Genomic DNA, 25,670 nt, shown 5'->3' with positions numbered 1-25,670 from the left:
TTAAATTATTTCTATGGAGACAGAGTTAACGTCGTTCAATCTTGTACGACATAAACTGCGAAAAATGTGTTAAATATTATGATATTACATCATTGCACCATTGAAACAATTGAATATTAAAGTGAACCTTTTTCAATACAATGATACATTCTAAGTTTTTTGATCTCGCAAGAAAGGTTATGGTCTACAAGATATGACATATCAATTATTTTAGGTGAAATATACTTATAAAGATTATTCATGTAAATTTAGGTGTCACATATTTACCAACATAATTAGACTGAGGTTAGTGATTTATCTTTAGAGTCTACCCGTTAAAGGTTCATGATCCGTATAAACAATGGTTATTGTAATTAAGCTAGTATTAGTCCTCTATATCACACGAAAACTGAATGACTTAGTTTGTCATAGGCATCTAAATTTTGTCTGGTAAAAGAATTATTCCCAAAGCGTTTAGTTGTTATGATCTCAGGCTCTATGAGTTATGGCTTAATGTTGATTACTAGGTTGGATATTGGTAAACACTTGTTTAATTTTAATTCTGTTATTTAGTGACACTGAAAACAGTTTTCTTAAACCTATATCAGTGTACCTTCTAAATGAGTTTAAGCCCATCTTATTATTGTTATTATTTTATTTCGGAAGAGTTTCTGATTTATTACGTAAAGTATGTTACGTATTACTGTCTCAAATAACGGGAACGTTGAATTTGAGATTAGTAGTTAATTAAATGTTAATGTGTATTAAATTTCTGTTATTTGCCAACAAGATTGATACACACAATTTCTTTTGTAACACAAATATCTTTTAATATACACGCATAAAACCAATACAATTTGTAATAACGATTAACACATAGTTATTATAAATGATGCTTTTGTACAACAGTTTTACAAACTTACAGACAATACTGACTCTTATATCAGCTCTAGAACTGAGTATTTTATCTACGATCCAAGTTCACGCCGATCATATCAATTCTGAATTGATATTGTTGCACCTCGCTTAAGCTAACGACGTCTTTACTGAGCAGTTTCACACCCTTACAATCTCACTTTTTCCGGTGAAGATATTTCATGTTCTTGTACGAATACTAGTATCATAAGTAATTCACTAAAGTTGAACGGTTTATAATGTTCGACGTATATAATGTTCCTGGTCAACTTCTATTCTTTTCCAATTAACAGTGTGATTATCTTCTCTCGGCACGTAGGCTTTTTATATCAAAATCACGCGATTTTCGCGACTCTTCAACAATATTCTAGCAAGTTTTCGCAAACAAATATTGTTGCTTCTGACTTTAAAGAATTCCATACAAGTTGCCAGAACAGGCGGTACTTATGCTATATACATTCAAAACTATACGTCACATAAAATCAAGAAGAAAAAAGCTATACAGAAAAAATGGTAACCTCTAAAATAAATGTACAACAGTAAAACTGTTATACTATTCACTTGTCAGAAGGTTTCATCATATAGATAAAAATGCCTCTAAGCTGGTAAGAGTCCGTCTATTAATATTGGTCTAAATAGCTCTAAAACCGAAATACGAATTTATAGACAAATAAACATTATCCACTATGTAAAATTACACAGCGCATTTTAGCTTGTAAGTTCATAAACTTACCACTTATCCACTAGGTGACAGAAATGTGAAAGATAGAATCTTGTTTCTATCAATCAGTTACTTTTATCATACTTGAAAAATTTTAATATTCTTTTTGAGATTTATTTAACATTGGTAAGATAAGGGAAATGCACTAGAATTTGAAAAACAATTAATTAGATGCTTTGTATTTTGTATAAATATACTCTTCAAAAAAAGAAACGCAAAAGGCAAAATATGAGACATATTGTTAACCAGTTTATTTTGGGTAGTTCTGTATGACATTCAGCACATTCACTGCTGAACATCCAAAGTCTACAAAGGCGAAGTCCACGCGCACTAGTTGAAGTTTAACGTCACTCAACGTCATAAACGAGTATGCCCCCCTTGAGCATCAAAAACTGCTTGGCATCTCCTGCCCATGAAAGCGATGAGATGACGAATCACATACTGTGGAAAGGCTGTCCACTCAGCCTGCAAAGCTGAGGTAGAATCTGCGGTTGAGGTAGTCGCCGTCTCAGACGTCGGTCCAACTCGTCCCAAAGATGTTCGATGGGGTTTAAATCTGGTGATCTGGAGGGCCAGGGAAAAACGTTGATGTTGTGGTGTCTCATGAAGACAGTGGTGAGTCGGACTGTGTGAGGACGGGCGTTGTCATGTTGAAAAACGTCGTTGACGTTCACCATGATGGATTGCACATGGGACCTAAGAATCTCGTAGACGGTTGCGAACGGTTTGATCGGAAATCCTACGCAACTCTGGTATGGTTGAGGCAGTAGACGTCGTAGTGGTGATCCTATCCCGAAGGTGACGTAACCGGATGTTGCGATCTTGTGCGGACGTGGTCACACGAGGTCTGCCAGATCGTGGACGGTCACGAGTTGATCCATGTTGTTGGTGACGATTCCATTGCCTTGTGATGGTGCTTGGGTGGACATTCACAGTTCTGGCAACATCTGATCGAGATTCGCCTGCTTCCAAGCGATCAATGGCGTTGTTGCGTTGTGCTTCAGTCAGTCTTGGCGTAACTGTATTGCGTGTCGGTGGCTTAACACTGAGCTATGGAAACCGAAAACCCGTCACTTTTATAGGGATTTTGCACATGTTGCACTTGCAGAACATGCAGATCTCTCAAACAAATTTATTGGACACGCATGCGATTTGGCGAAAAATCCGATGTTTTCCTCCGTTTTCAAAGTGCACAACTTTTATTGTCATTTTGGTCTGACAATCAGTGCCTTAACACGTGTAACATCACATACTCTGAGCTTGTAACGTTATTACATATATTTCTCTTTAAAATAAAAAAATATCCCTTTTGCGTTTCTTGTTTTGAAGAGTATATATTGTAATAGAATAACTAGAATTGACTACGCTATTTTGAAACAATTTTTGAATGCAAGTCAGTAAAGTACGAATAAGCGACAGCCCATGTAAACTTGAGAGAGAATGAAATGTGTGACAAGTACATTTTGACTTTGTTTGGTGTTATACAATAAGTTGAAGTCATTGAAAATTCACCAACATTCGTCAATAAAGTATACACACAACATTTCTTATCCACAAAGACAGCATGGTTATCAGTTTCAAGAAGACAACAGCCAGTCAACAGCGCACATACAAGTATGTTAGTAATTCCCAAGGAAATCCAGTAGTAAAAAAGTATATACTGTAGGAAATATTCTTGAAAACTTACAAAGTCATAGCAAGATGTGTCCATTAGTTTGGGACAACACAATTAAGTATATGCACTTAAGATTTTAGCGGCGAGTTGAGCTCCGTCAGGGCTGGGATGAGCTTGGTAAGTACTTGTGACAGTACATGATTGAATATTTCAGTTCATGGTTAAAAGAGAACAAACCTGTAGGTGAAAGTATTCAGTAGTTATACAGCAAAGGCGTTAATATTCTACAGGAAAGTCAAAAAAATAAAGCCTGTTAACAGTGCAACATTGTATTCAGGAGAAGCAGTAACTGTACCACTGTATACATAAAGTTGCTCTGTTATTTACTCCAGATGAATTCTAATGCATCCGTTTTGTGTAATGTAATTCCAGAAGACACGCATGAAATGAACTCTTTATTGTTCAGAAGGTTGGTTATATTAGCTCAGACAATTATCTGACTAACGAGAGATAAAGCTCTAGTGTTGGTTTGTAATAATGAACAGTTGGATATCGAGAGAGGTAAAGTAATCAGTGTTGGTAATAACATTAGATTTGCATATGTTGTACTGTGACTGAAAGTACTTAAAGGTCACTGGTTGAGCACTGTGGAAGCAATCTAGACTAAATGCGGTGAAAACTTCTCTGAGATTTGTTGATGTAATATATTACTGTATTTGTCAGACCAAATAGCTGAACAGGTCGAATAACAGTAAATTGGCACAATTAAGATATGTTCTCTGTATCCGAACACAAATACTTTATGGGGTGAAAGAACTACTTGCATTTGCGGTACATTATTACCACTACTACAATGTTGGAAGGTTAGCATCAGACGAACAGAGTTTAATTTAAATGGCTATTTAATTTTAAATTATCTGGTAGATAAAACTCATTCAAAAAGAACGTTGAAAGAATACCACTTTGTCGTAGTGTATTCCCAGGCCTTCAACACAATAGTACAGAGATTGTGTTGCTACTCAGCGAAACTTTGCCCATTTCAGAAACTTCCCGATTGTGGACACTTGGTAGAAATTGATATAATAGCCATTTTCACTATAGCAATAACAACATTTGGAGAGTGTTGTTGCAGGAGTGGTCATATTTTTTATGGTAAGCCAGAATGAACAACTACAATGTGTTTCAGTTATTGTTTATTGGATCACCACTCGATCTATACTTCTAAATGCCTTTTATTTACGATTAACTTCGATCTAACAATTTAGAGAAGTTCAATGGATACTACTGCGTATAACGAAGCAACTAGTCGCACGCATTTTAATCACGATTCATTTGAATACGAATGATTCTGTTTGATTTTGAATTTCACGCAAAGCTACGCGAGGTCTATTTGCGCTAGCCGTCCCTAATATAGCAGTTTTAGACAATAGGTAAAGTAGCTGATCATCACCTTCCACCACCAACTCTTAGGCTACTCCTTTCCAAACGAATAGTGAGATTACGATTCGAGCGCCTTATCCATTTGTCCTAATACCAGTGAAGTGATTCGTTATTCGTAATTTATCCTCAGCAGAACATTATAGATTTTTAGTTTTTTCGTGTATAGTTAATTATATTTTTTTATAATTTCGGAGAATTAACTCAAAGCAAAACGTGTGCAAGATTCCATTTTGATGTTATGATATTTTTGCATCTCATGCGAGTAATAATAATAATATGCATTACGTTTTATCCATTTGTATTGTATGTATAATTTGTTTGTTTTTTTTACTTTTGTACACCAGTATAAAACCCACAATTTTATACGAAAATTTACAGATTTGCATTATCTTTGTATGAAGTCTTGATTTAAAACTGTTAATAAAAATGAAGAATATAAAATTAGAAATATATAAAGTTTTTAAATGAGCTTCACAGTGGGTTTGCAATTATGATAAAAATATTTCTTTACATACTTTAATACCGAATACCCTTTATTAGTTGAGTGAATTTGAGACAAAAATTGCGTTTCATTTTAGTAATTTTATTAAAACTAATAAAAACAAATACTAAATAGATCTAATATTGTTGTGATACACATTTACGACGTTTTTTCTTTTATTGTTAAACATTAAAGCTTGTCAAGTATTAAAATTAATAACATTACATTAATATTCTGCTTTATTTAAGATTAATTGATAAATATTTGTATCGCAATACTTGTGATTATTCTTGATCTAATCTGAAAAGTAATGGTATTTTGAAACTTTGTTTAATACATGCTAACATCATTCAAGTTAACTTTTAGACTGCAGAAACATCTCGATAAAGGTATGCTGAGCAGTGACTGTTCCGTCAGTATTGTAAGTTACTTCATATCTTTTAAAAACTCTTTTATAGTCTTCCAAAAATTTCTCGAAATTTTCCAGTGGTATTTGTTTGACGATTTCTTCAGGCAAAACACATTCCTGGAAACCTGCAAATCATAAAAAGTATATTAACTTGCATAAATGTAAAGTTTACTATGAATTATTGATGTAATTATCGTCATATAATCCTAAGTCCAAATCAATTCAAGCTGATCACTTCACTATGATATTCCTCTCCAATTACGTAATAGAAGAATAAGCGTATTAGCTCTTAAATTATACAACAAATTAATCTTTACTGGGTAAGCAATAAGTCTACAAGTTTAAAATGTTAAAGAATGTTGTTTAGACAGCTTTTGTTAGCACAGCTCAGACATGTATGATTTGAAAATTTGAGGTTACAGTTCTAGAATCGGTACTTGGATTAGAGTTTCGTAAAGTTAACTTAAACAATTGTTACATATCATAATTTGATACGGACGAGTTTCCGAATTATGTTATATTACATCTTACAATATCAAAATAGGCTAACATTTAATTTTAATTTTGAAATCAACTGAATGTCGATATGTATAAAGTTTATAATACTTGCCAACAAGATTGAATACACACAATTTTCTTTCTTAACAAACATATACAAACAATATGATTTACAATAACGATTATTAAAAATAAGTTAAATGCAAAAGTTCTACAAACATAGAAAGAATCACGAGTCTTCTTTTTGGTATCGATCTGAATATTTTATGTATAGTTTTCAATGAGCGAATTAATTCCATGTTGATACACGGGTACAATTCTCTTTATAGATAAGCTAGCTGTATTAGTAGTTGACCTCACGCGGTTAACTGTTTGGTTTTTCACTGAGGATGATATGTAATACTTTGTTAGAAATACCAACGTCCAAAAGCTAATTTTCCAAATTTCAACAGGTTGCAATGAACGTACCTGGTCAAGTATCTGCAGTTTTTCGATCAATATGCGTTTATCACAGTTATAACTGTCGAGGTTTATAGTGTACAAACTGTGCCAAACCGACAATATTAAAGTGTTTTTCCGCGTGTCGGTTTATAAACGTAAAGATGAGATTCTCAAAAGTTCAGTTGGCAATAACTAGCATTTTACACATATTACATTAGGGTTTTGTACGCTCAAGAGTGTTTAACAAATGTAGAATGTAGTAGAGATTTTCGCGATATGGGTTTGAAATACAAGTTGCATGGATTATTTAAATACAAATTTAACTGAAACAAATATTAAATCCTTTACATAATCTACCATCAAAACCATTTATTAATATACGTACACAAATAACACCACTTACCCATGAATTGTTTTTCTGTATCAAAAGTAACAGTTTCGACACATGAAGTTACAGCAATGGGGACAAATCCACATTCTTCTGCCAATTTCTTGTATGTACTACAATAATCTTTCGAGGTATGGGTAAACGGAATATATTTTTCTATCCTCTGTTAAAAAATAGTAGGATAACTAACATTTTATGTATATCTTTCATGACATTAAAAAATCATTAAACTTAACAGTTTGTATAGTATGCTGAGAAGAAACCCCCGGTATCACCGATATTAAAGTTAGCTTGCCATCGAGACCACATAAAAGTTCCTTAAATTAAGAAAATGCACTGCTTTAATTAATTAAACCTATTTTTATTTTTGAAGGATATGCGAAATTCACCTAAAAAGATGTACTTTTCACAAAAACTGGTTGCTTTCCAAATTCTCAGCGGTAAGTCTGTGAACTTGCAAGATCAGAAATCTAGTTTCGAAACTTCCGTAGGGAAAAACATATTCCTTTCCGTAGCTTTGTACTTAACAGTGAACTTAAGTAAGTAAATTTTAACTTAAATATTAAATGAACATTATGAATGTGTTTTTTTCCAAACGAGTTATATTTTGTGCCTCAGTTCTTTTGAGAATGGTGTCTCGATCCTCCGTATAAAAAGTTGGCGAGATTTATGGAAAGTTACGCAAAATTAAATCATTTTTAGCGCTTTCTTACTAAGCCAAATGAAAAGCAAAAGTTGTATTCCTTAAGTATCAAAATACCAGAAATATTATTTCTTACGATAAGATACTTGTTCTACTCTTCTTTCGTTGACAACTCTAACCAAACAGAAAACGTAGGAGCCGAAGCAATACCAAGACAGATAACGTAACCTTCTGGTTTTAATATCTCACGAAATACTTTTAGAAATTTTCTAAAATCACTGATGTAATGATGGGAAAAGAAAGCGAAAACTTTGTCAAACCTCTTCGCCCAATGCAAGGGAGTTCTAAACGAAAGGAAACAGAAAAAAGTTTTATATTCTTAAAACTGTATTTATTTTAAGAAATCAGGGTTATATATTGAAATTCATTTAAAATAAATAACTCACTTGTATATAGATATACATACACTGAAACGATCAGAGAAAACAATTTTGTTGTAAAATCTGATATTATATTCAAGATATAATTTGGATTAGTTCAGATATTCGCAGATAATTACACAAAGACATAACACATAATCCTGTCAACATTAAGAAAATTAACAGTAAGTTTCAGTTCATGAATATAAGGTGAAATTGTTTCATTGTTCTGGTATTGAAAGGATGTTCGAGACTCTCATAAAATTGTAACTTTACATAACCAAGTTACTTTGAAATACCTTTTTATGTCTGTATTAAGAGTAGATTATGTGAGTAAAAAACAAAAAAAACATCACATCTTTTTTGGTAAGAATAGTTTGATTTCCTTCAAGTCCTTCGTTATTTTACTCTAACTTAATGTGAGACATATTAAGACGAAAGTAGTTAAACAAAAATTATTCCCATTTTTTCATAAATATATACACTACATGAGCAAAATTTTGGGGACACCCTTCTAATAGCGGGTTCAGCTATTTCAGCCAAACCAATCGCAAAAGGTACATAAAATCATGTATACAGGCATGTAATTCTCCTGTTAGCTTAGGGTAGGTAAAACTTTCGGCGCCTGTCTTGCGAAAGGGGGTTTTCTCGGGGCACTTTCGTTCTATCCTTCTTTCCTCATAAAAATCTCAGACATTCGATCTTTTTATTCCAGTCAAAGCAATAATCTTGCCCGGACCTTAATTGGTCCATTTTAAGCTAATATCTCATCGGCTTTTCGGAGTGCGGACTTCGGCATGGTTTACTTTCCTTGCACAGCTTTGTGTCGCCCCCCTTTCTCACCGGTCTTTTTTATAATGACCAACCTCACTTCATCAACTTAAACAAGCTAAATCAAACTACAAGAAAACTTCAATGAACGGGAAAGAAGTGGAACCACAACGTTCCCGACCACTCCTGTTTGGGAGAGAATTCCTTAGACTATTCTCTTTCTCTAAACTTAACCTCTGCGTAGTTCAAAGTGCAATTTTTCTAGACCACCACTAGGAGCACGACTGTCGTGCTGAAGCGTCTTGTGGTTTGCGACATTCATTTGCGGCTGCAGTATTTTTGCAGTGCCTGTTTCCGGGGTTGTGCCAATATGTGCTTCACTTTCGTGTTTTTCGGTGAATTTTGTTTGAGTGTAATTTAGACTTTGTCCTTTGTAGCAGTGTTTGTGTTTTTTTCTTTTTCTTCGCTTGCTTTAATGAAACGATTTTCATTGTTGGTCGGTATGACTACGGCCATGCCTTTCGTGTTGCCCGCAGCCTCTCTATCTTCGGCGGTAATAAATACCGTTAGTACAGACTTCTTGTAGCCTTGTAGAGTGGCTCCATCTTTTGGTAAGGCGGTTACATGACGATGGTGTCGTCGTCGGTACACGCCAGAACTCTGCTCGACAAGGTTGACTTTTCTCTTGTGGACCAACGTGTGTTCATCTTAAGACCATCTTCTCAATGTTACCTGACGAGGGCTATTACAACATTTTTCTGAATTTTTTTTTTGCTTCTTCAAGTTGTACAGCTTTCTGTAAACATTCATTTCGCAAGTGGTTGTTTTTCATGGTTTGGGTGAGGCTCTTTACTTGCAATGAAGGGTAATCTTAATGCTACAGCAAACAATAACATTCTAAAGAATTATGCGCTTTCAGCTTTGTGGCAACAGTTTAAGGAAGACCTTTTTTTGTTACAGCACGACAATGCTGCCGTGCACAATGCGAAGTCCAAAAGACTAGCTCTCCGAGATTGGTGTGGAATAACTTGACTGGCCAGCACAGAGCCCTGATGTCAATCCCATCGAACACCTTTGAGATGAATTGGAACCCCGACTGCGAGCCAGGTCTTCTGGTCTGCTCTTGTGGCAGAATAGCAGCAAATCCTCGCAGCCATGTTCCAAAATCTTGTGAAAAGCTTTCCCAGAAGAGTGGAGACTCTTACAGCAGAAAAGGAGGAGCCAACTCGATATTAATGCTCATGGTTTTTGGAATTAGATGGCTAACAAGCAAATGGGTGTGATGGTCGGGTGTCCACGTACTTTGCCATGCAGTGTATCAGTTGAAAGATAAAAGAATATTTCATTAACTCACTGCCTTAATTTAATGCAGCTTTAAAATTATATATAGCTAAATATTTAAGTATCTATATAAATATAAAGCCACATTTCACTTTACTTCTCTATTACATCCAAAACCATATATTCAATCCTTTCATGACCGAATGTTTCCTTTGCGAAATCCACAAATGCTGATTGAATATCAATAGCAATAATCTTAGTATGGGCTGAACAGTGGGATAAAAGTATGTTTTTTGTGATGTTCCCTGCGCCACAACCAAAGTCTAAAACAATATCCCAGTTAGATTCAGTCATTTTCGAGACATAATGCGATAGTCTTGAATCAATCCATTCAACATCTGTTTTAGATCTACTGGAACAATACTGAGCTGGTTTGGAATTCATTCTAAAAAGAAAAAAACATCATTAAGAATTTAAAACGTTATATTAATAATATTAGTATTATTATGTTTTCTGTAAATCTCTAAAATATATCTTAATACATATTACTCTTTATGTGAATTTGTCTTTTATAGAACGTTATTCGTCTGCAAAGACTATACCCGACAATGAGAATATACCCGACCCAACTCGAACATTTATGTACAGTAGTTTTGCTATTTGTACCTCTTAATTTGGAGACAAATATACTATTTATAATGTTTATACAAACTTAGTACAGACCCATAACTTTAAGACCATACTCTCTTCCAGCAAAATAAGGACATTGTTTGAATACGTACAGTCATTCAAGTCTCATTGCATTCCTAATAACACGGTCAGAACATGTAAAATTTAATTTACAATACAAAAAAGAAAGAGCTGCTGAATATTTTGAAAGAACTATTTTCGTGTTTTAACATTTCATTGATGTTTTCTATGTCTAGAATGTATTTTACCTGTACAATATAATAATACAAAATTAATTAAATTACGACGAATGCTATCACATGGTAACGTTATCAAGAACTATAACTTAGGGAATATTTCTTTATTTTTAAGAACGAATCTATATAGAAACTGACGCGGTGGTCATAAAGGATGTACAGAATGAGGTCTTATACAATCTTAAATTTCTTTAATAAAAAAAGTATTTCTATGTATTCTTAAAGCTTTATAGTCAGATACGTTTCATTCACGCTCATTACAAACTGTAACGTGCCTTACAAAAACTAATGCACGTTTGTTTGTTTTTTATCTAAAGTATAGGACTTTTTTTTTCTAATGTTAGCCGTCTTTGAAATAAACTTGTTGTCGTGCATTTTGTACGTTGCACCTGATTATTGCTGTTGTAAATCGTTGTATAAATAGAAATTAGTTGCAAACTTACGAAACTATCATGCACAAAGAGCACAGAATATTAAAGCACGGAAACAAATTAACATAAATTAAAATTTTCAAATATACGTCTTATACTTATTAAATATATCATAAGTGTAATTTCTTACAATAAATTACCGTTTCCACTTTTCTTTCGTTGACAACTTTTACCAAAAATAAAACGCAGAAGCCAAAGTAATACTGAGATAAGCAAAGCACACCTCTGGTTTTTATATCCCACGAAATATTGTCAGAAATTTTTCTAAATCCTCTGACGTAATGATGGAAAAATAAAATAAAAATTTTGTCCAATGAGAGGTAGGTCTGAAACAAGAAAACAAGGATGATTCAAGAACCATTTACTTGAATTTTTTTTTTCTTCTTTGGAATTTCGCACAAAGCTACTTGAGGGCTATCTGTGCTAGCCGTCCCTAATTTAGCAGTGTAAGATTAGAAAGAAGGCAGCTAATCGTCACCACTCACCGCCAACTCTTGGGCTACTCCTTTACCAACGAAAAGTGGGATTGACCGTCACATTATAACGCCCCACGGCTGGGAGGGCGAGCATGTTTGGCGCGACTCGGGCGTGAACCCGCGACCCTCAGATTACGAAGCGCACGTTTTAACGCGCCAGGCCATGTCAGGCCTTACTTAAAATAAATAGCCCGTGACAGAAGTTATCTGAATATGGAGGGTGTGTATTTTCCCTATAACAAAGTTACATTGGGCTATTTGTTGAGTCCAAAACATGGAGAGAGAGAGAGACGCATGCACAAACATAGTCAAAATACAATTTTTAAACTTGATATTATATCCAAATTATAATCGGGATTGTATCGCATATATGCACAAGTATTACTTGCGTAAGTCTTCCCGTAAATTTTGCCCAACACCACGAAAATTACGGGTAAGTTTTTATATCATGAATATGCAAAAATAAGTTGAAGTTTCTTTTAATCGTTTTGGTGTTGAAGGAACCATAGAACTGTTTTTATGTATTATATCAAAACAATCACAAGGGTTTAATGCCTGAGAGAAAAGCTTTTTTATTAATGTTCCAACATTAATGAATGCACTTTCAATGTATTTATTCTCTATTTTGAATAGTTTGTCTGATTATACGTGTAGGATAAACATCAATAGTATTTTACTAATATTAATGTTACTGTACATTAATTCTCAACTTATTAAGCCTTTAAAAGTATGGCGTGTAACTGTTTCTCACAGTTTTGTATATTGTTTATTTGATGAAATTAATCGTGATTAAGAATTAATTGGCCTTATTTACTTTATCTAGGTGGTTTTAGTAGGGCAGTTTAATTTATCTATTTGACCTATATCAACAGATTGTTTAAACTATCAATAAATCAATAGTTATTTTTCAATGTTTAACTCATCTTATTTCATAACTTTTGTTCCACTTTACTTATTCACCGCTTAATTTTTGGACAACCGGTTCTACAATATTTTAAAGATTTACGTATACAAGATAAAATATCATGATGTTTGGTTTCTCGGTCTACTTTACGTTTAAAGATAACATGTTTTTTCGCATGTTTCATGTTAACTTTCCCAGTTTTCCTCGTACTATTCTTTAATTAGTCAGTTTATATCACATACCATACCTGATGTTTCAACAAGAAACATTTTTTCTTTGAGACTGTCAAATTAATGTATTTGTTTTGAAAGTGTTATACATGTACGGTGTTTAATAATGGGAACCTCAGTTTTCCTTTAAGTAGTATACATTAAAAGCTAATTTTATATACTACAATCAGTTAAAAGTTTATATGTCTGTGTTGCTTTTCAATAATTCTTTCGCATCTCTGAATTATGTGACATAAAAGGAACCAAACCATTGTCTCACCTTTATGATCACTGACTGTCACTTTGAAACGATCTAGCTTTTGTTGTTGCCTTGCTGTTCATAAATACTGATTTTGCAATATTTGATACTCTTTTGTGTTACTTTGATAAAGCATAAGATGCATAGTCTGTGAAAACTAATAACTTTAAGAGATTTGAATATGGTTATCAAAGGAAGTCAACCACCAAAGTTAGTATAATTTTTACAAACATTCAAAAGATTTCAAACGATGTTTCAATTGTGGAGAACTGCTTTAAGTTTTCTTTTGTATTGAATCGTGATATTTTTTATTTGTGTTTTAACAAAACTATTTTTTTCCTTTCTCTTTTGTATTTCCTAATCATTTTCTGACAATTTTAATTTCTTGTATTCGACTAAAACGTGTGTTTGACAACTGTTTTATTGGAATAAAAATATTTCTTTCTAATGAGGCGCCAACGTTATGCGACAAAGTGCCAAATTTTTTTTGTAACAATGTGTAATTTCTCATCTTAGAAAAATACAATTGATTATTACCAAATTACCTACCTAATTAGATTATCATTTGGAAACAAAAAACTTTCATGATGTATTTAATAAAAATTTGAACTATATAAAAAATATGACTTTACTTCTCTATTATATCCAAAATTATACATTCAATCCATTTGTAAATTAACGTATTCTTAGCGAAGTCGACAAATGTTGATTGATAAAAGTATAGTTTTGTAACGTTCCTACGCCACAATCAAAGTCTAACACAATATTTTAGTTAAATACGGTCATTTACAATCCACTTAATATAGTTTTTTAGATCTACTTAAACAATACTTGGTTGGTTTGAAATTCATTCTAAGGAAACAACAAACAATTTTCCACTGGTTGAAAACGTTATATTAACAATAAATAAATACTGTTGAGCGTTTCTCTAAATCTCTAGGTTATATTAAAGTACATTATTTATTTATATGAATTTCGATATCTTTTGTGGAATGTGATTGACTGACCTATGAAGTACATATGTGATCCAGCTCGAATCTCAATGTAAAAAAGCTAATTTCGTAATCACAGTGTTTTCACTACCTTCTCCTCGAAATAGTTTTGCTAATTTGAATATTAACAATAATGTAAGCTATACAAGCCATTATTAATTTAATCAAATATATTTGTTTATTTGATATATTTGAATTTGAAGAATTTCTGGTGTAAATATTGCTTGACATTTGAGACAAAGTACATTTAGCAACCGAAGGGTGTGGGTGTTGCAGAATATAATTGTGATTCTGAGTGAGTACATGTAAACAAACATTTTTGTATACAATTGAAAATAATCTAACTTGTGAGACTTCATATAATGTTTATATGAACTGTGTACAGATTTATAACGTTAATACCATACTCTTTAATAGAAAAAAATGATGACATTATTTTAAGACCTATAATCATGCAGATGTCATTGCATTCCTAATATCAAGATTCGAACATGAATACAGGTAAAATGTAATTTAGAATAAAAGAAGAAATACGTGTTATGTAATTTTGAATATTGTTTTCATTGTTTTAACATTTAATTGGTGTTAGCTATGTCCATATAATTTATACTACGTACACGATACAAAAATGAAAGTATTTAAATTATGACAAATATCATCATATGGTTACATACTCAACAACTGTACAATAAAACATATCTTTATTTTTAAGAATAAGTTCTTAAAATTTACAATGTAGCATTAAAGGATATACAAATAACGCTTGATACGATACTTTTCAGTAAAACATTATTTCTTGTTATTCTTAAAGCTTTACAGCCTCATACATTTTATTCACGCTCAAGATAACGATCCAATGTGCTAATTGAATCACATATGACCAGCTTAAATCTCTGAACGACACCTCAAGCTACGACGTATACGTTTTTTCTTTAGCTAAAAATATATCTAGAGACTTTTTTAATGTTGGCCATGGTCAAAATAAACATTTTACTGCGCATTTTAAATGTTGTTCTCGCTCTTTTTTAATACCACTTTGTTCAAGCAAGAAACAATGACATTTAATAATAGAGTTTTGTTTCTCTTATAGGTATCATAACTAGAAGAACACCCAAGCAACTGCCCTGCTGGGACACTTACCTGGATGAAGTTCTTAACAGTTTATGAATATAAAACATTGTGCTTTTAGGATCTCATGGTGTTCCAAAAACACCACATGAAGACTATTATGGGTTACTTTCAGGGTGTGTTTAAGCCCTTCTTAATACTTCAATATCTTGGTTGTAGGACTACGTCATATAAGTAGAAACACCCACGGACAATCACGAGTCTTCTTGCCAGCTCAAACTTAAGACAGGAATACGCAGACAAAAACAATTCACATAAATTATATTTCCACTGCGGGAAATCAAACACCCGCGTTCAGCATTGTAAATCCATAATTTACCATTTCGCCATCAAGTGACAGAAGTGTGGAAAAAATCCTTATTTTAATCAATCAGTTGTTTCTATAGTCATTTCAAAAACTAATATTGTTGTTGATAATTTTATTTTAGTAAGATGGGAAGATGCGAGCGCCTTAACCGCCTGGCAATGGTATGCCACAGTACCCTTTGAAATTAACATTTTTTTTTTCAAATATATATGGTTTACGATGACCGAAGAAGGTCGAAACGTTGTTCGCTCCTCTACAAAGAAAAATTGTCTAAACCCAAACCAGCCGTTTTTACATATACATTTTTCTCTACAAGTGGGTTTTCTCGTCATCACTAAGGATTGCCTTATTCTAACACGAAGATTTACTTATAAATGTCTTGATATTTGCGATATACAAATTTCAGTTAACTGTCCTAGTATTGAACAAATTACCTGGGTAAGGTACCATTTAAGTAGCCTTACTCACAATCTTAAAAGTGATACCAACATTAGAACAATTGTATTTTCAGTGTGTATATATGTAAAAAGTGTACAGGGGTATTAATTCGAAAACAATTGTGATATATGAATTATCTTTTTCTGAAAATAAACCTTTGACTCTTATTGTTTAAAATTCTAATATATTTTAAACTTTTGTTTCTCAGGACTCCATCACAATGGTACAAGATGTTTGACAAGGTCTTTGCTTTCTTTTGTCCTCACTACATAGAAGGGCGACAAAACATTTCTCTCTCTGTCTAATCTCAGATCCTGTAGTTTCTGTTTGGTTAGAAATGTCAGTGCAACAAGTAAAGAAACAATAGTTCATTGTAATAATTAATATTTCTGATATTTATACTCCTTTTTATAAGTTTAAAACTTCTTTTACCTGTTAATAAATTACTTTAACTTCTTATTTGTTTATTTCAACGTAAAAGAAACTTTTGATAATAATAATAAAACATCACGATTATTATATTCTACTTTAAGCTCTTAATCAACACCTTATACGTAAACCTGGAACAGTTCTTGTAACGGTTCGAAACTTGCTCCACTTAATCCGCTATTTGTTTTGCCTGTCTTTCGAACGGTACACTTGTTTGTCAGATGTTTAACTATACAAAAGTAAATACTGTTCAATAAATATATTTAGAAATATCTTTATTCCTTATGTCAGTGAAGAGTCCGTGCGATACAAAGAAATACTCGTCAGATTTTAATTTGTGAGTGCGTTATAAAAGAAACAGTCACTATCTCATTTGGTGGGTTTTTGGTGTTGTTGAATGGTTTCCATTTATTCTGTTGGTACGGCAAGAAATAGCCTCAAATTGTAATCAATAATACCATCATATGACAACAGACATAACAATTATAAATTCTAATATTTCCACGTGATTACGAAAAATAATCAAAATGTATAAAGAATACAAAGTGAGTTTAATACACTTATAGTTTTAGTACTCCTATGTTGTATTGACTTACGTTAAATATTTAGGATTACGACAAACTAGATAGACCTAAGTAACATACTTTATATAATATTATTTATTATTTACTTTAAAACTATGTCATCTGATACTTTTCAATCATTCTCATTGAACACAAGTATCGTGATTCCAAGGTCAAGATGTTAAGCCTCTCGCAACCATTTGTAGGTTATTTCTTATATACCGAGAAAGACCAACCAATCACGAAATTGCTTTCCTTGAATGTGTTTTTTTTTGTTATTGTTGTAAGTATTGAATAGTTTTCTGTTAATACAAGTATATTCATCACTGCACTTATTTCTTACTAGCTCTTAAATATCTTGTTAGATAGTAATTAGTTTACAGCCTAGGCTTCAGCTCCTTACATAGTTAGCTAAACAGAACAATTATAGGCTTATTTGGAATAGAATGTAGTCACTATGGTATTATCACCAGTATACTGAAATATGTTTGATTAAAGTAGAGGTTTAGGTGTATCAGAAAAACAGGATATAGAGGAGAAGTGACAAAACTGAACGTTGTGGAATTCCTACATGGAGAATAAAGAGTTTTGAATGTGTATTTAAGAAAGGTGATTGTCTGACATGATAAGGGATGAATTTATGTTACAAATAATAAATTATCTGATAGACAAAGAACGTTTCTTGATGATTAAACCATAATACTAAAGCAAATAAATATATATATACATATATTTTCAAAATACAAAAATGTTGGTTTGCATTAAAGTGATTGTTAACGGTGTTTAAGAACCAAATACTTTTACATTGTGAAGAAAATAGAGAATGAAATCCAACGCTCATTTGTAGCAACAGATTATGATAAGAAAGAAATTAGTATCGACACTTAAAAAAGATATGCTCAAAATATTTAATAAATACTTATTTGAAAAAAAATGTGTGGTTGCTTACATTTAAAGAAGGCGTATTTGGCTTACAATATTCATATAGAAAACTAGAGGCTTTTAATATGCAATAAAGAGAGGTGTCTGCCTGACCATTATACGGAGTGAATTTATAAGACGAACATTAGAAAATCTAAAGGACAAAGAACGTACTTTGATCATAAAACCACGAAATTTTTGTTGATTGTCACAAATTGTTGAAATGTTATCGGACTGCATTCTAACTATGTGGACAAACTACTTAATTCTTTGCTTCTCAATGTATTACTGATTGGAGCTATACAACCATTTCTCTGGTCTTTATATTCATTTTCTTATTTCTTCAAGTTGTGTTAAGAGCTTTCCGTGCACCCTGCTAGTACAGCGGTGAGTCTACGAATTCATAACGCTCTAATCAGGGATTCGATTCCCTTCAGTGAGCTCAGCAGATAGCCTAATGTGGCCTTCCTATAAGAAAAACATATATATAAAAACAGCTTTCTGTAAGCATCTTATTTCGCAAGTGATGATTTTCAGTTCTTGATTTTTATTGTAACATGTGGTTAGTAAAACTACGATGTTCATTAATTTTCACTTTATTCACGCCAAGATATTTGGGTGTTTTGTGAGAGGTTATTAACCTTACTCTTGTTCATTGAATTTTTCCAGGACGTTCATCGTTTTAGTGCAATCGTTTTGTATCTCCTTTGATTAACTTTTTTGTTTTTAAATGCGCAAAAGGCTACACGAGGGATTTTTGCGCTAACCGTCCCTAATCTACAAGTATAAGACTAAAGAGAAGGCATCTAGTTATTACGACACACCGCCAATATTTAAGCTACTTTTTTACCAACGAATTGTTGGATTGAACGTCACTTGTTAAGTTTCCACAATTGAAAGTGCGAGCATGTTTGATTGAATGGACATTCGATCCTAAGACCCCATTTAGTTAACTTTAGCTGTATGGATATCCACTATGGTCCTGCTAGTTCAGTCATAATTTCAGCAAATCCCTGTTGACCAGCAGTGTCTCAAAGAGACCAGTGCGGTCTTCATGTTTACCGTAACGTAAATCTTCTGATTACTATACCCAGGTTAATCAGTTTTTATTGTTTCATAATCACCTTATATACAATCACAGTGACTTCATGAACACTGGTAATCTAACTAGTAAATATATAGTGATATAAAGTGGTTACAAACAATGCTCATAAACTTTGTAGTTTTGATCGCCTTTCATCCGATGCATCCAATTTGTCTAGTGGTCTGCAGCGCAAATCGAGAACAAATGGAAAGCAGCTACATTAAGTGTGAGCGAGACTAACTCTTTTCCAGAGGTGTGTACCAGGTCGAGTTTATCTGAAGGCGGGAGTTCCTTGTGCAAGAAGGGCTGTATATGTTAGTTGTGGAGAGAGGTTGATCCTTCCTCAAGGTGATCGATGGGGGATTCAGGGGCTCACATACAACAATACATTCACGGGGAGGAGTGAAGACGGCACTGCCCACTCCTTAGCGACAGCTGAAGGTAGGAATGATACTATAAACTCAAAGGAGGCGGTGGGGAGAAGTCACACGAAGCAATATTTTGTTGCACATTGGAGAATTACATATGACGTTTATAGAATTTATAATGACCGAAACATGTACTGACATTGCACAATTGCAATGCAACCGCGAAGATGTCGGAAAGAAGAAATCCAGGTAAATATTAATCGTTTATGTCTTATTTTCCTACACTATGTCTGAATAAAACAATACGAATGTTTAACTTTCTAGATTAGCTGAAGTGAATCCATCTGTATTTTTTTGTACAACTCGTCATGTGTAAACAAGGATGGTTGCCCGTTACATTGTGTCGGTCTGTACTACTGTAGTTTAGTAGTAGTAGAGTAGGAATATTAATATTCAGGTAATGCTTTGAAGCAAGTATGATATCGAAAACATTCCCCAGTCTTGACATAACAAATGCACATATTTGGTATCTTGAATGCATATCCTGTGGTAGAATCAAAACCCGCAATGATCCATGTTTCTACTCTTTTAAATTTAGCGCCAACTATGCCGCTGTTAAAAAGATTTGTTATGGCCACCGCAACACAGATGAAAGTTGTATACTCATTAAAATTAACCTCGTCTGTTATTATTTTATAGACCTTTGATAATGAAAGATGACATACGATAATAGGTAAATAATAAATCCTTATTTGTAATAAATCAGCAGAGCTACAAATGCTAAAGCGTACACAGTTTATGCGACATATGTATTATGGCGGGATCCACTGAAGCAGCCAACAATGGAATTACAAATGGGGGAGGCAAGACAAATCATTTGAAAACTGCGAAAAAGTGTAACTTATATTGTGTTTAATGTGTGTTTCTTTAATTTAATATTACAAACTATCTAAAACTCTCTTTAGGTACAAAATGTATTTAAACTTTTAAACTCTATACTTTGAAATCGAATGGTGCAACATATGAGCCAGTGCCAGGCCGTACACTATGAATAGAAGGCCTGTGATCCTGCAAAATATTACCCCAACCACTCTCCCTTCTTTGCTTTCAGGGAACTTTCTCAGATTTTGGGTGCCTCCCATAATCCATACCACATCCATACCGGTAAGAGAAATGTAGCATCCGGGGGATATTGCATTGAGTCATGAGCAACCAGGTTGTGTTGTTAAAATAATAAAAATTGTATACACTTACGAAAATCAGGGGATACTATGGATCACGCATCAGTATGCGTCTGCAGAAATTTCCTTGTGTTCACTATACAGTCCACAATTCCTTTCGGATTTCTGTTCAATTTGGTGAATATGTTAGTTAGGTTGAGGTCTGGCCAATGAATGTTTTTGGAATTGTGGCAAGAATTTGCATTTTAAGTACGTTTTTATTTGCTAGATTGAGGGCAAGTCCGAGGATACACCGTCGATTCGAGGGCGAACGACATTGGCTAGTTAGTTGTTATTGTTGAAATTTATCATTACATTTAGTTAAATAAATGATACATTTGACGTTCCAGAATGAAAACCCGTGACATTTGGATGCATGTCTTACATGATATTTATTAATAGACACTGAAGTTTGGTAAACTTTGGAGTAAAACATGGCAGAACAGTCAGAAGTTTCCAATATTTTCCCTTGAATTAAATGTAATTATGAGGTTAGGCATTTTAGCAAGCTTCTATCACATTTTTTTTTTGGTTCATGAGCCTGGATTTGTTGTCCCATGTGGGATTAATGGATGTGAAAGACCATTCAAAAGCATCAAATGTTTCAAAAGACATACAGTCATGTGAAAAAGTTAGGACACCCCATGAAATCCTGTATATTTTTGTAACATTTTTTGATATATAGATATTTAATCTCAATTTTAACAATACTGAGAGATTATAGGAATGTAACTAAACAATTAAAACTGAAGAAAAGACTTTTCAAGATCATCTGTAAATGCTATTCTACAAAAATGCATATTCTAACTGAGGAAAAAGTTGGGACACCTCCACATTTATTCCCAGATGCACATGATTAGAAGATCGTTACTCAGCATTTTGAATGAGGCTTGCCCGATTTAAACCTCAGACATTTAGTTTGGTGTGCTCCTGACTGTTGAAGTGAAAGTGAGCACCATGGTGAGAGCAAAAGAGCTGTCTGAGGCCTTCAGAAAGAAAATTGTAGCAGCTTTTTAGTCTGGTAAGAGATTTATAAAGATCCCAAAAGATTTTGAAATCAGCCATTCCACTGTCCGGAAAATAATCAACAAGTGGAGGGCTTTCGAAACAACTACCAACATGCCCAGATCTGGTGGTCCAAGCAAGTTCACTCCGAGAGCAGACCGCAAGATGCTTAAAAGAGGTCTCCAAACACCCAAACATGTCATCACGGGACCTACAGAATGCCCTGGCTATTGTTGATGTGAAAGTGTATACCTCTACAATCGGAAAGAGACTGCACAAACTTAACTTTCATAAGAGGTGTGCAAGGAGGAAACCTTTTCTCTGTAAGAGAAACATCAAGCCCAGACTGAAGTTTGCCAGAGAGAATGTAGACAAAGACCAAGACTTCTAAAATAATGTTCTTTGGACAGATGTGTCCAAAATTGAATTATTTTGACACCAGAACAGAGGACATGTTTGGCGTTAACCAAATACAGGAAAAGAACCTCATACCAACTGCGAAGCATGGAGGTGGAAGTGTCAAGGTTTGGGGCTGCTTTGCTGCGGCAGGACCTAGAGAGCTCACACTCATAGAATCCACCATGAATTCTACTGTGTATCAGAGGGTGCTTGAGGAACATGTTAGCCCATCCGTAAGATTATTAAAGCTAAAGCGAAACTGGACCCTGAAACACGACAATGACCCAAAACATACACGGAAATTCATCAAGGACTGGTTGAAAACTAAGAAATGGAGAGTTCTGGAATGGCCGAATCAAAGCCCAGAACTTAATCCCATTGAGTTGCTGTGGGGTGATTTGAAACGGGTTGCACATGTAAGAAACCCCTAAAGCATCTCACAGCTGACAGACTTCTGCATTGAGGAGTGGGGCAATCTTTCTTCAGACCGGTGTCAGAGACTGGAAGATGGCTGCAAGAAGCATCTCACTGCAGTTATTTCTAAGTAATTAAATGAGTTGTTTATGGTCTTGAAGATGGAAAGAAGTCGAATTTCCCATACTTAAACATCGTACATATTTATCCCTTTCAAGAGTATAAAGTATGTTAATGTTGTAGTAGCGAATATTTGAAAAGAGAAAAGAAAGAAACATCTTGTGATAGAGATGTTATGGTATCTAACATAATCAAACAAAGAAAGTGATAAGTCACGTAATAAGTGATAAGGACTGTTATCTCATATTTGTGTGTATATACATGCCTGTGAGTCTACGTGTCAGTGTGAAATCTCGTGTAACATGTTAAAAACGTGAATGGAAGGAAAAATAAATCATGAAAAATGAAATAAATTAAATTACACAGAGAAATATGAGTTTATTTACTTATTGAGAGTACAAATATTCTTGATTTATTAATAACGATCCAACTGTGAAAATAAGCTGCTTTTAATTAATCATTTAGGTCACGTAAATAGGGAAAAAAGAAGCCTAAATCGCATACTTATGTTGCAATAAACAGTATAAAACGCTTAGGTAACTAGTCATCCCCAGATATAAAGCGTTAATAATCTGAGGGCTAATGCGCTTTAAACTTCATTTTTATGAAACAACATTAATGTTACTAGTAAACGTATACTACGGTTGAGTTATGAGAACCTCGAATAAAATAAAGTATACAGATAACGTTGAAAAATCAGTAACTGAAAACTTTTCACCAAGACCAAAAATGACCAAACCTGAAGAGAAACGCCGCTAAGTTTCACGATTAATTATAAAGATAAATTTAAGATAATGTTATAATAACGTTTTAATTCTGAAATCAAAATGAAGACTTCATTTTCTGTTGATCTGTTTTTAATTAAAACTTCTGCACTGGATAAACTGTTACTTTTTATAACTTCTGTGTGTATACTGATTGAATAAAAGTTTCAGAAAACTTCCTAGTCTTGATCAAATTATAAGGGTAAGTGTGGAAAAATGAATGACTGCAAGGACACGTTTTGTTTTTATACCTTGTGCGAATAAACTGATTGAATAAAGTTTCAAAGAGTTTTGTTTATTCATACATTCTAAAAAAAAATAAGATCGCTATTCCAACACCAAGATGTACTTATAAATGTTCTGATAATTGTGACATAAATTTTTCAGTTAACTGTCCTAGTGTTGAGCACATTATAGAGGTAAGCGAGTCAAAATGAGGAAAGGCTAGCACATGTAGCTTTTACGAAACCTTTTGACATTTATTATTTAAAAATATAATATATTTTAATCTTTTCTTTTAAAGAACTTCACCACAAATGGACAAAATGTTTGACAACGTCTTTGCTTTCTTTGGTCTTGATTATGTACAAGATTTACGAAACTTTCTGAAAACACTTCGTTGTATATTAAAATAAAGAGGCTTCTCTTTGGTTAGATATTTCAATAAAAGAAGAGTGAAATCAGTATTTCATTGTAAGAATTAATATTTCTCATATTATATTTTGCTTTTTTATAGTTTTATAATTTCTTTTACCAATCTCCAAATTACTTCAATTTCTCATTTGTTTTTTAATCTTAAGTAAAACTATTAATAATAATAATAAAACGTCACATCTGAATCAACACATTCTACATAAACCTGGGACAGTTGTTGTAACGACTCAAAACTTGCTCCAGTTAATCCGTTATTTGTTTTTCCTGTCTTTCTAGTGGTACACTTGTTTGTCAAATGCTTAGCTATACAAAAGAAAATTACTGTTTCAATAAATATATTGAGAAATATTTCTGTATCACTTAAGTCGAGGAAAGGTTCGTCCAATACCACCAAATACTCGTCAGACGTTACATTGTGAATGCGTTATAACAATAACATTTAATATCTCAGTTGGTGGGTTTTCGCTGTTTTTGAATGGCTTCTATTTATTCTGTCAGTATGGTAGCAAATTGCCTTAAATGTTAAACAACGACAATACCATCAAGTGACGACTGACACAACAATTTTACAGTCAAAAATTTCCTCATGCTAACGAAAAAGTAATCAAAATTTATACATAACTTTCAAAGAGTACAAAGTGCGTTTAATACACGTATAGTTTTAGTATTCTAAAGTTGTATATACTTAAGGTAAATAATAAAGATTAACTTAAACTAGATAGGCCTAATAAACATAGTTTATATAATATTATTCATTACTTACGTTAACACGATACAATCTGATACTTTTCACCCACTCTTGATAAATATGACGATCGTCAGATCAAGATATTAAGCCTCTCGCAATCACTCGCAGGTTATTTCTCATATACCGAGAAAGACCAACCAATCACGATATTGAGTTCATTTTTTTTTTGTTCTTGTCATATGTAGTGACTGAATAGTTTTTTGTTAACACAAGCATATTCATTAGTGTCCTTTTTTCAAACCTCATCTTAAAACCATCTTCTCAATGTGTTATCTGACGAGGGCTATTCCAACATTTTTTCTGACCTTTTTTTTTTTTTTGCTTCTTTAAGTTGTAACAGCTTTCTGTAAACATTCATTTCGCAAGAGGTGACTTTTCGTTCTTGATTTTATTTGTAACATGTGGTTAGTATAACTACGATGTTCATTAATCTTCACTTTATTTACACCACGATATCTGGATGTTTTGTGAGAGAATATAAACCTTACTTTTGTTTATTGAATTTTGTCAGGCCGTTCACTTTTATAAAAATCCTTAGAAAATAGAGTACTGTATTTGTATCAGTAAACATTCTGTTATGAAAGAATAGAATATATGGATTTGGATATAATACAGAAGTAAGGAGAAAAGTCGTTTTAGATATCTGTACAAAACTTTTTTTAACTAGTGTTATCCAAAAGTATAAATAGTGTGTAATGTGCTGTTAATTGAAAAATTATTTTGATATATGAATTACCCTATTTAAAAAAATGTTTAGCTAATATTGTTTAGAAGTTTAGTACATCATTCCTTCTATTTTTCTTTTTAGAGCTCTTCCACAATAAGCTAAGATCTTTCACAAGGTCTTCGTTATCTTTTCTCTTCACTATGTCAAAGTTTTTAGAAACTTTCTAAATGTTCTTCGTGATAT

The 25,670-nt window shown here is 33.1% G+C and overlaps 1 protein-coding gene across 6 annotated transcripts; it reads right to left on the bottom strand.

The window, feature by feature from the left end:
- Window positions 1-5,232: 5,232 nt before the first annotated feature.
- On the bottom strand, window positions 5,233-24,966 carry LOC143238972 (juvenile hormone acid O-methyltransferase-like). Of its 6 annotated transcripts, XR_013020871.1 has the most exons (6): window positions 24,776-24,919; window positions 11,499-11,684; window positions 10,159-10,446; window positions 7,667-7,874; window positions 6,903-7,050; window positions 5,233-5,685 (listed from the first exon to the last, which is right to left on the bottom strand). XR_013020871.1 is itself a non-coding variant. In XM_076479651.1 (5 exons), exons 4-5 carry the CDS (start codon window positions 6,904-6,906, stop codon window positions 5,507-5,509), a joined length of 183 nt encoding a protein of 60 aa, XP_076335766.1. In that variant the 5' UTR covers window positions 6,907-7,050; window positions 7,667-7,874; window positions 11,499-11,684; window positions 24,776-24,966; the 3' UTR covers window positions 5,233-5,506. The 6 variants fall into 6 exon arrangements, 4 of the variants coding, with proteins under 4 accessions (XP_076335766.1, XP_076335764.1, XP_076335765.1 ...); XR_013020870.1 differs by lacking the exon at window positions 11,499-11,684 and having other exon boundaries at window positions 24,776-24,934; XM_076479651.1 differs by lacking the exon at window positions 10,159-10,446 and having other exon boundaries at window positions 24,776-24,966.
- Window positions 24,967-25,670: the final 704 nt, after the last annotated feature.

The sequence above is a fragment of the Tachypleus tridentatus genome, chromosome 13 (genome assembly GCF_004210375.1).
Source record: "Tachypleus tridentatus isolate NWPU-2018 chromosome 13, ASM421037v1, whole genome shotgun sequence".
Classification (NCBI taxonomy): domain Eukaryota; kingdom Metazoa; phylum Arthropoda; class Merostomata; order Xiphosura; family Limulidae; genus Tachypleus; species Tachypleus tridentatus.
The sequence above is the reverse complement of the archived record's forward strand: the minus strand, read 5'-3'. Positions and strand labels throughout refer to the sequence as shown.